The sequence below is a fragment of the Hakea prostrata genome, chromosome 4 (genome assembly GCF_041222555.1).
Source record: "Hakea prostrata isolate BN-2017 chromosome 4, UWA_Hpros_2, whole genome shotgun sequence".
Lineage (NCBI taxonomy): Eukaryota > Viridiplantae > Streptophyta > Magnoliopsida > Proteales > Proteaceae > Hakea > Hakea prostrata.
In genome coordinates, this window is record NC_142603.1 from 51,129,732 (window position 1) to 51,143,045 (window position 13,314).

The 13,314-nt window shown below is 38.4% G+C and overlaps 1 protein-coding gene across 1 annotated transcript; it reads left to right on the forward strand.

The window, feature by feature from the left end:
* The first annotated feature begins 146 nt into the window (after nucleotides 1–146).
* Nucleotides 147–12,887, forward strand: LOC149019445 (Golgi apparatus membrane protein-like protein ECHIDNA). The gene is made up of 6 exons (XM_089153451.1): nucleotides 147–396; nucleotides 946–1,002; nucleotides 1,408–1,611; nucleotides 1,763–1,822; nucleotides 5,431–5,557; nucleotides 12,054–12,887. The coding sequence occupies exons 1-6, from the start codon at nucleotides 382–384 to the stop codon at nucleotides 12,140–12,142; spliced, it is 552 nt and encodes a 183-aa protein (XP_089009577.1). The 5' UTR covers nucleotides 147–381; the 3' UTR covers nucleotides 12,143–12,887.
* The last annotated feature ends 427 nt before the right edge of the window (nucleotides 12,888–13,314 follow it).

A 13,314-nucleotide genomic window follows, 5' to 3' on the forward strand; every position in this document is an offset into this window, starting at 1 on the left:
CGTCCTTTGTCGACGACCAAACAGTAAAATAGTTTTAAACGGTGCGATTTTGTCATGTTAAATGGTTTCAATATACAATTTGATACCTTTATTAATAGGACCTTGCTTAGCAAGGAAGATAGACGACTTAAAAATCAAACATCTAGGGCATTATCGGAAACAACCGATTCATTTCCTAGATCCGGGATCAGACGGAGGCGAAAAGGTCGCAACGAGACTGAAGCTCGTATAAGCCAATAATCCATTTCTTTCCCGTAAAAGGCCGCGACCGAGGCAAAAAGTGGGGGCGGAGTAGAAAGATATCTTGCTAGTTCTGAAAACTCATGAGCAAGGAGGGAAAAGCAAAGTGATATCGTTAGGGCATCTTCTACGTCTCTTGACATGGATCAAAACCAGGTCATTACTCTCTACGGGTCTCTCATCTCTAAATTCATATTAATCTTCTTTTGTTTACATGATTGTTGGATCCCGCTCTTTTTGGACAGTCAGTTTGCATATCTTTGTTCTTAGGTTCTATACGATCTTTTAAGTTTGTTGTTGTTATCTATTTATTGTTTGTCTTGGGAATTTTCATTGCAACTCTCCGGTTCCAATGCCATTAGTTAGGCATCTTTGTATCAGAAAAGTTTAAGTTATTGTTAATTTTTATGAGTACATAAGTCATACGAAAATCAGATCATGCATGGCTGAAAAATGATTTACAGGTCAAGAGACTAACTTGTGCATTTCTTTCTTGAGGATAATATTAATCGTCTTCGGTCTATATGTCAGGCTGTATGGCGATAATTGCCAGATCTTGCCTATTTAATTACTGTACTCAACAATTCTGGGAGACGGGGGCTCATGGGCCGGAACCCAGTTTTTGCAGAGCTATTTTGATGCTTAATTAACTCATATTTGCTATTGTAGAATTAGAATTGATCATTATTTTCTTTACTCGTTCAGCCTGCAGCTGAAAATTATGCAAACCCGAGAACATGCTTCTTTCATGTGCTATTCAAGGTGAAGTGTTCAATCGTTATCTTTTAATTTACTGTTTTTTCTTTAGGTAAAGTTTTCCAAGGCAGCCATGATCTGAAGATTATTTAGACAGGCACCCCCCTAATTGTTCCACATGTAGAAACAGTTGGATATTAGGAAATAGTTAATTTGTTAGTATGGTTTTGTCGTATACCCTCCAATGACTCCAAAGGTTTATTCTGCCATTTATGTCCATTCACCCCTTGTGGTCTGTAGCACTCCTGGATTTGTTTTGCCGCATGAATGATTTTGTTTATTATACCTATCCATGAAATTTCTAGTTTCATCTTATCTGTCACTGTGTCACATAATATAAATAGGTGTCCATTTATGAAATCTTTCCTTGACTATCGACCCATTTTACTCACTACTTTTGTATTTTGGCAGGCTGCTGCATTGACCTTCTACATTCTATCAGCCCTCTTCTTTAATAGCTTTGTCATCATTTTTGTGGTCACTGTTCTTCTTGCGGCTCTCGACTTTTGGGTAGTAAAGAATGTCAGTGGACGGATATTAGTTGGTCTGAGATGGTGGAATGAGATAAATGATTTGGGGGAAAGCATATGGAAATTCGAATGCCTTGACCAAGAGGTTGGTATTCAAGTATATAGTCATTTTTTCTTGGTGATGAATTTACTTCTCTTCCCCTGTTTTCCTGTAAAATCATTTGCAAGATCATTAGCAAGGATTTCTACATAAATTTGCATTGCTGTCTTTTTTGTTTTTCATTTTCTTCCTGTAGTCATTGTCCCGGATGAACAAGAAGGACTCATGGCTCTTCTGGTGGACGCTTTATCTCACAGTAAGTCAACATTCATTGAGCGAATTACCAAATTCTTATTGTTATTATTATTATTATGTTTATTTTGCTTCCCAAATATGTTTCAAAAAGGGGATATGTTGCCATCCCACCCCTTGCAAATCAATCTTAGGTGTCACTTTTATTTCTGGACTTTGTTAAGCTATTAAAGGGTCAAGGATGACTTAACCCCAAATAACACACAAATAGAGAAATAAAATTAATGATAGAAATTAGTAACTTAGATCGCTTATGGTTATGAAGGTTGATTGGTTCAAAGTCTTCAGCGGGTAGATAACTCTCAAAGCATTTGAAGGTGATGCTGGTCTGAAATCAGGTTGGGCTTGAACAAGAGAAGAATAGAAGAAATAGGAAAAATAGAAAGTCAAGGGACAAAGGTGTTTTAGCTCTCTTAACTAGGTTCCTCAACCCTAGGCATTTAGCTCTCAACAGCAAGTCCCTCACCCTTGTTATCACCCAAGGAAGAGACAAGACATTAACACAAAGTAAAGCTTCATTAATCAATTTAATGAATCTCTGTGTGATTGAGAACAACCAGTTGCAAATATAGAGCATAAACTCTTAAACAAAAATAAGAAACTGCTAATTTAGGAAATAGAAACTATTTTGCTGAATTATTTAGCTACGATTCTCAGCATCTTACTTCACTATCGAGAATCGAAAGAAGACTTCCATCTCCAAGCTTAGCTCAGACATAGCTTGCTTCTTTTTGGTTGTGAATCAGCATTAAACCAAAATACCCAACAAGCATTAGCTCTCCTTGAAAAGGAGGAGAATTAGAAAGTAATGAAATAATGCATTTAGCAACTTTGAATAGGGCCTGTAGTCTTCAGTAAAAGGGTCTTTAGTCTCTAGTCTTCAACCTTAATTGAAGATCTTCACATAATATACTCTTGGGCCCCACAAAATCTTTAAGTAGACCTCCTTCAAGGCCAAAAAAGGACTGTGACACTGTTCATGTTACTGTTTAAGTGAACAGTGTTTTAGTCTCTTTTTGGTCCTTTAGAAGACTGTTTCGAGTTGTCTAGATGAAAACCGGTTGGGTTCAGCCTGGGTTCTACATTAAAGATCAATAGAACGGCCTTTTACAGAATTAATTGGAGCATTACATATTAGGTTGGGAGGTTTGTTGCCCTGTTCCCCACAAAATAAAAAGGTTCATTAGGATTTTCAATTAGGGTGTATGGGTTTAAAAATGGGATGACCTCAAAAGGGGTCTTGGATAAATATATTAGGACTAAAATGGGTTGGGTTAATGGGTTGCAGAGGATTCAACTATTAGATCACCAAAGATGAGACTCAAAAGGGATTCTTTTATTAAAGATTTGGGATGGGTCAAAATGTCGTAAGACCAGTGAGATGTGGAAAGATAAATTTTACTAGTGGGATTGGGCTACCAGCCTGGATGGGTAGTTGTAGGGGCTGTTCCTGGAGTTTGGGAGCTTTTTGATGGAAGGATACGGAAAATTAAAATTTGTTGATTTTAGGGTTTGAAGAACTCAAAATTTTAAGAGGTTGCTGGTTTTAGGGTTTAGGATGAGAAGAATGGGTTGAGGGAGGGTAAAGTCTGAGGTTAGGTTTCTTTTCTTTTTTTTTCTTTTTTTTTTTTTTTGGTTTGGGGGCGGGAGGTGGTGTGGCCGTTGGGGGTGGCTTGGGTGGGGGGAGAGTTTTTTGTTTGGGGTTAGGGTTTGGTAGGTTTATTGGGTCCAAGAAAAGGAGAAAAAGGGGGAAAGACGCAGGTGGGAAGAGGTTGGTCTGCATCTAATATTGTTCTTCAATGGGGAATCTTGCATGACAATAGAGAAGACTGAATTCATAGTCAAAGCAGGTCTTCTATATTATTCTCCAACGATTCCTTTGGCAACTTGGATGTAACTCACCAATAATCTAGCACTTTGATGTGACTGAGCAACTTTTAGGCTGGATATCACACACCAACACTAGTCTCACTGTTACAGAACCTGGGATGTAACCTGTGAATAAGAGGAAAAACAGAGAGGAGAAGAGAAGGAAAGACAAGAGAAGAAGAAGCTGAGACAACCTTGGAGGAAGGCATCACGTTAACCTGTGAGCCACCAAAATTTGAAGTCTTTATTTATGGGTTTAAACAAGAGTTCAACTTGAAGTAAGGAACTAAAAACAGAATAAGGAAACCAAGTCAACAAAGGAAGCACCCTAGATTTCATCTTAGTTCCATTTGTGCCCTCTCAACACTGCCTTAGGGGTTGGGGTTAAACTGCCTAGCTTGTTCAAATAAATCCGCAGCCCCTAAAGATTTTGTGAACAATCAGCCAATTGGTCTCCTGTACGAATCTGTTCAAGGGCTCCTCAAATTAGCTGTTGTTGCACAATGAATCCTTTGAATAATAATCTTGCAACTTCTCTTATTATATAACAGTTGGTACCTACTCCCCATATTTCTAGATAATCATACAAAGCCAGCCGAATAATTGGCTAATCCACATCACTACAAGAATGAGCTGGATGGAATTCTTCACCAAGTGGAGGGTGAGGAACATGAGTAGAGGCAGCAACTCTGGCCTCCATTTCTGAGAACCTCTCGTCCATCACCTTCTAGTTCACGGTGATTTGGTTGCTCAGTTGTTGAACCATCTCCATCATTGCCGCCATAGGATTAGTTGGACTGGATGGTCCAGAATTTTCACTCCCCGTCATGGCTCTGATACACATCGTAATGTAGATACTGAATTTGATTGATCAAAACAGTACCCAAATAGGACCTTTTCACAAGGAGACAATTGCAAATTTGATAGACTTAAAAGTGAAACAGAGTTTAGATGGGAAAGAGGGCTGAAACTAGAATGGTATTATAACGGGCTCAATAGATCTTCAAATAGGGACAGAACTATAATGAAGAAAGTGACAATAACAATGTAACATGTAACACCCAAGTTTTACACCGCAAGGTGGATCGATTGGATCGAACACCAACCTACCTTGATCAAACACAAGGGTTCTCCAAAGAGGAGGAATGCTAGCAAGCAATTTGATTTCAATTCATAAGTTGTGTCTTCACCTCTTACATAAGTCTCTTTATATAGCATTCTAAAGAGACATAAACACTAATGGTAACATCCAACCACTAGCTAACACCACCTACCTATTAATAACTCAACTACTACCTACCTCTTTGACAAAAGAAAACTCCTTTGACAATGAGTTCTTTTATTTTCAAACCATAGCCCCTTTTATTGACTTTTTAAAATCTAGACTTGGGCTTAAATCTAGACTATAAAGTTCAACATATGTGGGCTAACATTAACCCACTAAAACAGACGTAGCCCATGAAAGCCATGGGCTGATTCAGGTGATAGCTTTAGGCCTTTGATGGGCCTAACCCAATGGGCCTTTTCTTTCTTAGATATGTCTTTAATTCTGCATCACATTGATACCTTAAACCGTGGCTGTAACCATTTGACTTTATTTTCTGAGTACAAAATATTTGATAGAGCCACCTGGCATTTTATAGAAACTGTCATAAAAATAAGGGATACACTACTATGTTAGTATAAATCTTCCAGCCCATTTTAAGTGTTATAATCTGATGATGGTGCCGTCTTATTGTTCAGGCAGTTGCATGGATCATCCTTGGTATATTTTCAATCATAAGATTCCAAGCAGATTACGTCCTAGTTGTCGGAGTTTGTTTGAGCCTCAGCATTGCAAATATTGTTGGATTCACTAAATGTCGCAAAGGTATGCAATTATCTTGTGTTTGTCATTTGCAGTTGTCAATGCTCATGCATTACAACCAAATCCTTGCCTTTTGATCTGCATAACTGTTCATAAATGATTGCTTCAAAAAATGCTTCTGGATACAATACACTAATGTTTCTCATTTATCCAGCATTAAATTGTTCATGCTCATTCTCATTATAATATTATTATTATATCTTTTTTGGGTGGGGGTGGTTAGTTTTCTAAGAATGGTGGTTTTTGTCCTTGTCAGGAAATCACCTATTATAATCAATGCAGTTGTGCATTTTATAGACACAAAACAGTTGCCAGTAGACAAGATCTTTGGATCAGAATAACAATTCAAGATATAGACATTCTCAGTAGACCAAGGAGGAGGGTAGCTAGGTAATGACTCAGAAAAGAACATTAACAGGATAATGATTCACACTGAAATTGTATTTGGGTTAGCGATTAAAACGGATTTGAGAATCTGTATATCGATGAGAAAACAAACACAAGTCACAGTTGGATTAGAACAGTAATTTACCAAGTCAGAATTCAGAAATTAGATCGTGTGGTGGTCAAATTAATGTATCAGTGAGAAACAAACGAAGTCAAAGTAGGAGAAAAACAGTAATTTAGTGAGGAAATTAGGGTGTGCGGTGGTCAAGCAAATCAACAGCATTTGACATAAGCAGTAGCTTAAATCTCAGTATCGATTTATAAATAAATGTAAAAATGGTCATTCTAATGAAGGATGGAAGCACAATAGGGAATCAGAAATCTCTGAAGATCAGATGGTCAGAATTAGGTAAAACTCATTCACCATTAGGGTTCATTAACATATGGTCAAAATCTTGAAGGAATCAAATGGCTGGATTTCTGAATCTCAAAGAATTTAATAAATTCAATGTATTACAAGAATTTGCAGAAAATTCAATGCCGGAATGTACTCGTGGATGACAGAACTTCAGAAGATAGACTCAGTAAAACTGGTAAAAAAACAACACAAGAACATGAACAATAGACCCATCCTTGAGGCTTCACACCCAAGGTGGCGTCAATTTGATCTGATACCAATCTTACTTGATTACACACAAACACACGCAGGGTTTCTTCGTCAAACACAAGATCTACAATGGGAAAGAAAAGAGCAAGGTTGCAGTTTTTATCAATCAAAATTCATGTACGACCCAGGCCTACGGTACACACTTAAATAGAAGACTCAAAAATACCTGACTCCTACACTAAAAAGTAAAGGCCTTACCTACCCTCGACTAGAAGATAACCTATGCTAACTAGAAACTGAAATAATAGAAAAAACTAACACATAAAGGGTGACTTATAGAATCCTAAACTGGAGTGTATATATATAGCTACTAATTGAACCAACATAGCCTGTGCCTATACGTGCACTATAGGCCCATCAAGCGAGTCTATTACACAGAAAAATTAATGGACTATGGGGAAAAACACACGTATAACCTAACCCAAATCTAATTTCGTATAAATTAAGCTTATTTAGATGATTTTACTGCATGAATAATATTGAGGATAATTTTATACAGTCTGATGCAGATCCAACGCCAAAGAGGCCTTCTTTTGTTAGGCAACAACCAGAGGCTAATATATGTATGGGTTAAGCCTTCATTGGATGGGTTTCCATTGTAATAGGCCAACTAAAACATGAGTTGAGAATGAAATTCCCCACGCTTGGTTTATTTTTAAGTCATTTAGTCAAATCAATCAATTGAAACAATGGTTCACATTAAATTAGCAGTTCATCCAGTTTAAGTTATAAGGGCAGAATAGTCTTTATAGTTATCAACTTGTGAACTTGAAAGGCCTGCATGATTTAGAGTTCTTGTTCATTGTTTTAATTGTCCAATAGCTTGGAGTAGGTCCAGCAGCTTTTCAACTCCAATTCTAAGGAGGTTCACATTGTAAGGCTGACTAGCTGCCTATTAATTACCACGCCTCCTCTTCCTCTCCCCACTCCCAAACAAAAAAAAAAGTGGGGGGTGAAAACAACTTGAGATTAGGTTGGTACCTTGGTGAGTCATATGCTCGTATCCGAGGTGGTTTTACTAGGGTTTTGGTAGGTAATATCCAAGATCGTGTTGTGACTGAGGGTTCAGCCTTACTTATCATCAAGTCCACATCCGCACTTAAAGAAAAGGTCCTAAAGCAGGAAGCTGAAGGCCATCACTTCCACTTCCCATCCTTTCTCCCTTTTTTTCCTTGTATTCTTCTTGAATTTTTGAATTCTTAAGGAACTCGAAACTCAAATCATATCTAAACCAATCTAACCAAAAAAAGGGGTAATTTTCAGTTGGACCCCTTGAGGTTTGATCCAAATCAGATTCAATCCAGAAAAAGATTGTGCTTTGCATTTGGCTCCGCTGTGGTATTTGAAAATGTCCAAATAAGGACATTCCGTTACTTTTTATCAACTCCATTAGTTTTAACTTTCTTATGGACCATATTACCAGACAGGCAAAAACACCATCCCTCTTGCTAATAGAGTGAGTTTGGCAAGGAAGGCAGCGATCAGAAAACGAAGAGCTTCAATACGCTGAATCGTTGGGTTCAGTTCGATTCGCAATTTTATTTTAGCTTACTAAACGTTTCAGACTTACAAAGCAACATGTTCAATTTAGGGCTTTGGAGATCCAATCCCTGGGATTTCAGACAGTAATAATACTTATAGGGTTTTTTGCAAGGGTGATTCTAGGCTGATGTTGACCCATTTCATAATCAAAAGAATTGCAGAATACAGAGTGAAGAAGAAGTAGGGAGACGAAGATGAGATGGGGAATAATCGATTAATCTATTAAACAATGAAAGGAGCAATCGTAGCGGAATTTTTATTTCTGATTTTTATCCCTTTGTAAATCTAATCAAATCTATCTAATTAATCATGGATTTCCCGTCTTACTTTTGTGGAGTTGGAAATTTGTACTTCAGCAACGACCCATTCGGACTCAGACCTATTTTGTTCTTCCTCCCATTCTGTCGTCTCTTCCGCTCCACCTCTTATTCTGTTATTTTCTTATTTACTTTCTTTCCTCAATATTCTTTTGGCTCCACAGCCAAGAGAAAATGGGTGCTATTTAGGTACAATGCAAGAAATAAGCCTAGGTCTTTGTAGGAAGCAGCCTTCCAATGTCCATGAGATGAACATTAACACAGTTTTTATTGATCTGCGAAGTCTTTCACTTCACTGAAAAACTGAAGAAGAAAAGTAGAAGGGCAAGTGAGATGAAGGTGAGAGGTTCTCAAAAACAGTCAGGAAGTGAATACCCAAATTTTAACAATAGAACAGGTCCTGCAATTGCTGAAGCTGCTAAAAGAACTTCTGGTATTGTTGGGAATTTTCTGAGGAAAGAGATCTCAGAGATTGTTTTCATGGTCAGCAATATCAGATATATTCTCAAGTATGGTGAAAAGTACCCAATGCTTAAAATTTTGGAATTCTAGATTTTAACCAGTTCGGCCTTTGAAGATTAACCAACGGAAAGGATTGGAAGCACTGGTGGAATCATTAAAGGACTGTTGGGAATTTTCTTCGAAGAGGGTTACCTGAAGACCAAGGATGTGTGAGGGTCAGAGCAGGGGAAGAAGTTACAATAAATGAAATGCAAAAGAACATAGGTGTATTTTGGTCAAGAAATTAGTAAATTAACGAAACCGTTTAGTCATTAACAATGTGTTCTTAATTGGTCTTTTTTTGATACCTCAGGTGAGGTGAATGCAAAATGTCACTTTTATAGGCTCAAAAGTGATGTGGATCAAACCTCAGATGAAAATTAACCCCCAAAAAAAAGTAAATAAAACCCATCAGATCTCTCCCAAACTATAAGCATCATCCGAAACCCAAATTCAAGATGCTGGGTTCCCAAAACCAAGGAGCGAAATTTCGCTCCATGTCGCTGATTTGCTACCTAGTGAACTAGCCAAAATGGTGAAACGATATTTTGGCAAGATTTTGCCCAAATATCGACATATTTCACCTGCCCATTACGGGGGGTATTTTTGGTCATTTTGGGCTGAAACTTGGCGTCTACCCTAATTTGATGCCAGTAAACATAGTGGAATGGTTGGTTTTGCCTAAAACCTCACCCAAATTGGTGTTCTCGATTTGCACATACCGGACTGTATACGGGTAAAATTGGAATTCTAAAACATTATTTTAAACAAATAAACCAACATAAATATGCACAATGACAATAGAGTGATAAACATCATTAAAAAATATTAATATACTAGTATACAAATACAAATATACAACTAAGTACACGTCAATACTCAATACCAAGTACTATGCATCGGTGGATCCATCAGCTCTGTGTTTTGTGATACCGTGGTACAAGGCCCAGAGGCTACAACTTCAAGCTTATGCTCCATTATTCTTTTGAAGTTACTCCATGTCATCTCATGCTGATGGTTGTTGATGCACAAAGAAACCAGAGCTCTATAATTGGCATCATCCATGGATGCAAAACTACTCCCATCAGGGGGTAATGTGAATGGAGATATGGAATAGAGTCAAGAAACCCTGGTGGGTGTCTTGGTGGTGGTGGTAGGATCATATGATCAAAAGGATATCGGTAATGCTATCTCCAACATAGCAGTTGTCTCCAAGCCAAATGGAGGCATAATCGGGACACTCTGATGATGATGACTCCAATCATTATAACCCCCATAAGTATATGTGTTGCCATCTTGCGAACCCAAACACATGGAAGATCCATCATTATACCCATAGTAGTGCAAACTCTTAAAAGACTGGTATGTACCATCGTGCCCATAAGCGGAAGGGACACCATAACCATAAGCCCCACAACCATAAGCAAATGTGGAGCCTACAGACTCCTCCAAGCTCATGGACCCCATCACTCCCGACAAGCTGTTCGTCGGATCGAAATGGTCGTATGAGCCATATGATCGAGTATCGTCACTATGACCATAGCCATAGCATACGCCCCATACCCATGCATGTGTTGCTGCTCCCCCCCTCCCCCCATGACCCTTCCGCCTCCCTGGCCGAGTGTAGCTCGTAGGACGACCACGATAAATCTCACCACCATGATTGTCATCCTGGGTGGCATGTGTACTGAGTCTCTCCAATGTATCTCTCTAGGGGATGATGTGTCTTTGGTAATGGAACATGTAATTGCTCATGTATTCCTCCACCACCACCACCAAGACCATCGTCATCATCATCCTCATCATCAGCCCTCCAAGTCTGAGTGGGACTAGGAACAAGGGTGTCATCTGGATTATCCTCGTGCGGCGCCAGGCTCCACCATCCAATCCTCATCTGCAATGGTGGCAGCCGCCTATACATGTGCATGTCCCTCTCGAGATGTCATGTACTCATTTATATCAACTCCCGCAGCTTGACCAATTACTGGGTCTGGCCTACTCCAGGCTGGTCTTAACACTAGCTCACCCTTGCCCAACAAGCAATCAATGAGGGGATGCTGCTCATTTGCAATGACCTCAAAGATGTCATCGAGTTGAATGTCCCTACCCATCTCACGGTTAGCATTTAACCTAGCATGCTCTAACTTCAACCTCAATTGTAGTGGCAATACATGAGGTCATTCAGGCATTGACTTCCCAACCTGTTCCTCCTCTTGGAGTGAATCATGCCAAATGTACTCTAATTCCTCTCGCACCCAAAGGCAAAGCAAGTTTGGAAGAGGATCTTCATTGCCACTTTCTGGAGGTTCTTTGCATCGCCCCCATACAGAACCCACCACCCAGCTGCATTATCACAAATAAATTAAGTGAATACTTTAATGCTTAATAAAAAAATCCTCCTTATATAGTTATATACTTATATGTAAAATGTAATAATAGTAGTAATCATGCATCTAATGATTCTAACATGGATCATAACTTTGTCGGTTATGTACCGTAGCATCTAAACCAAAGGCCCCTAGTGCATCCCTAAACAATTTGATCTACAATCATTTTCCCTTCTAATACATCTAATATGGTTTAGACGTCTACTCTTCCTGTCCCTTAGTTTTTTCCCCTTCCTTTAATGCTAGTTAATCATATAAATTTTCTTGCTTCTTCTCCCATGTTTTCCCCACAATTGTCTTAGCTTCATTTCTAGCCGGCTTATATCTTTTGTAGATCCTCTACATTTTTAGTCTTTTGCCATGTTTTAAAGTTGGCTTTCTTACTCTTAATAGCTTTCAACCCCACCATCTCACCACCATGTCTTTCTATGAAAATGTTGCTTTCCTCTTGATTCACCTATGATGTCTTTGGCCACTTTCCTATAACATGCAGTCATCTCATTCCATATCATATTAGTGTCCCCCGCAAATTCCCATTTTCCTTTTTTGATTACCTTATCAGTGAAGAATCCTAGTAAAGTGCATATTTTAGTATATTGGAAACCTATATTCTTTTTCCTCTTTCTCTTTCTATTTTCTATAATGTGTTATTATATAATTTCAACTTGATGCTGAACTTTCATCTTGATTAATTTCAGATGCCAAGAAGCAGATTCAAGCATTTGCTACCCAGACAATTGCATCCCGTTTCTCATCGACAATCAATTCGGCATTCAGCGTTGTTTGAGATGTTGATGAAGAAAAAAGACAAGATTGGGGGGAGATGATTTTGAGTGCATAATTGATATGTAAGCATTGATATTTTGCCTTATCTCGTTCTCAAGAACGTACCTTCTGGTTCTTTACTAGTCTGCCTTTTGTGAAAAAATATACATGGTACAGGTGTTCCTTTTGCTGTTTGTAACTTGTAGTTCTTTACTTTTCTTTTTCCTTGGCTACAATATATGTATTGTCGCTACTTTCAATGTTTTGGTTCACTAGTTTCGGATTTTATGATGTTCTGTATGATGGCTGATGGATTATTGAGAATGAGATATAGAGAGTTAGCTAAGGAGAAGAAAGAGGGTACTGAACTTTTTGTTTGTTAGTATTTTACTCCAAGATCGTTATCTATGGTTGGTAAGCTGTTTTCAGTCTGCATGATTTGTAACTAACAACTGCTTTACAAGAACCGACATTGAGCAAACAAAGAAGCAGACACAGCCCAAACAGGATGTCCTGGAGACCTTAAAGCTTGTGCATGTGGAGCATCGGTGCTTGTTCGCCCAAGATTGGTAAGCTCTGGTCCAAAATATTTTGGGGCCTCAGGAAGACGACAAGCCCCTGAAGCTTGTTCGATGAGGCTCTTGAATCAAAATTCATTCTGGGTTTATCTGGACAGCATGGCATACATAAACAGTAATTTCAGTCGTTTACTTTAAACAGTATCATAGTTTAGTGGAGAATTCTAAAAAAAAAAATAAAAATGTTTAGAGGCGTGCGTTTTCTTGCCAAGAATGAGTCTCTCCTCATCCAGCTTGATGCAATCCTTGAGATTGGACTCTTTCTTGGTTGATACGTTTCATCTTTTAAATCTTGTTGCTGTCATGCAAGGTAAAAACACTTTCTTTAGTCTCTCCACTTTCTTGTTGGTGGAGAACAACTGTTGCTGATCCCAGTTTTTGAAATCTTGAAGAGGCTTGATTCTTGACTACAAGAAACTCTTCAAGTTCCCCTTTTCCTGAATTCTTATTCCTAGTTTAACTGTGTTACTCCTTTAGATGGGATTTCAAAAACCATAGTTTAGCATCAGATAAGAAATAAATAATGCAAACACCTGCCATGTTTAATTGAATCATGCATTAAATGAAAGAAAGGTGGCTTGTCTTTTGATTGTTTTTTCGTGTGATATCGATTCTT

Coding starts and splice junctions, on each gene's coding strand:
- LOC149019445 (XM_089153451.1), top strand. Junction 1,003..1,407: donor TCTTTCATGTGCTATTCAAG/GTGAAGTGTTCA, acceptor GTATTTTGGCAG/GCTGCTGCATTGACCTTCTA. Junction 5,558..12,053: donor ATTCACTAAATGTCGCAAAG/GTATGCAATTAT, acceptor GATTAATTTCAG/ATGCCAAGAAGCAGATTCAA.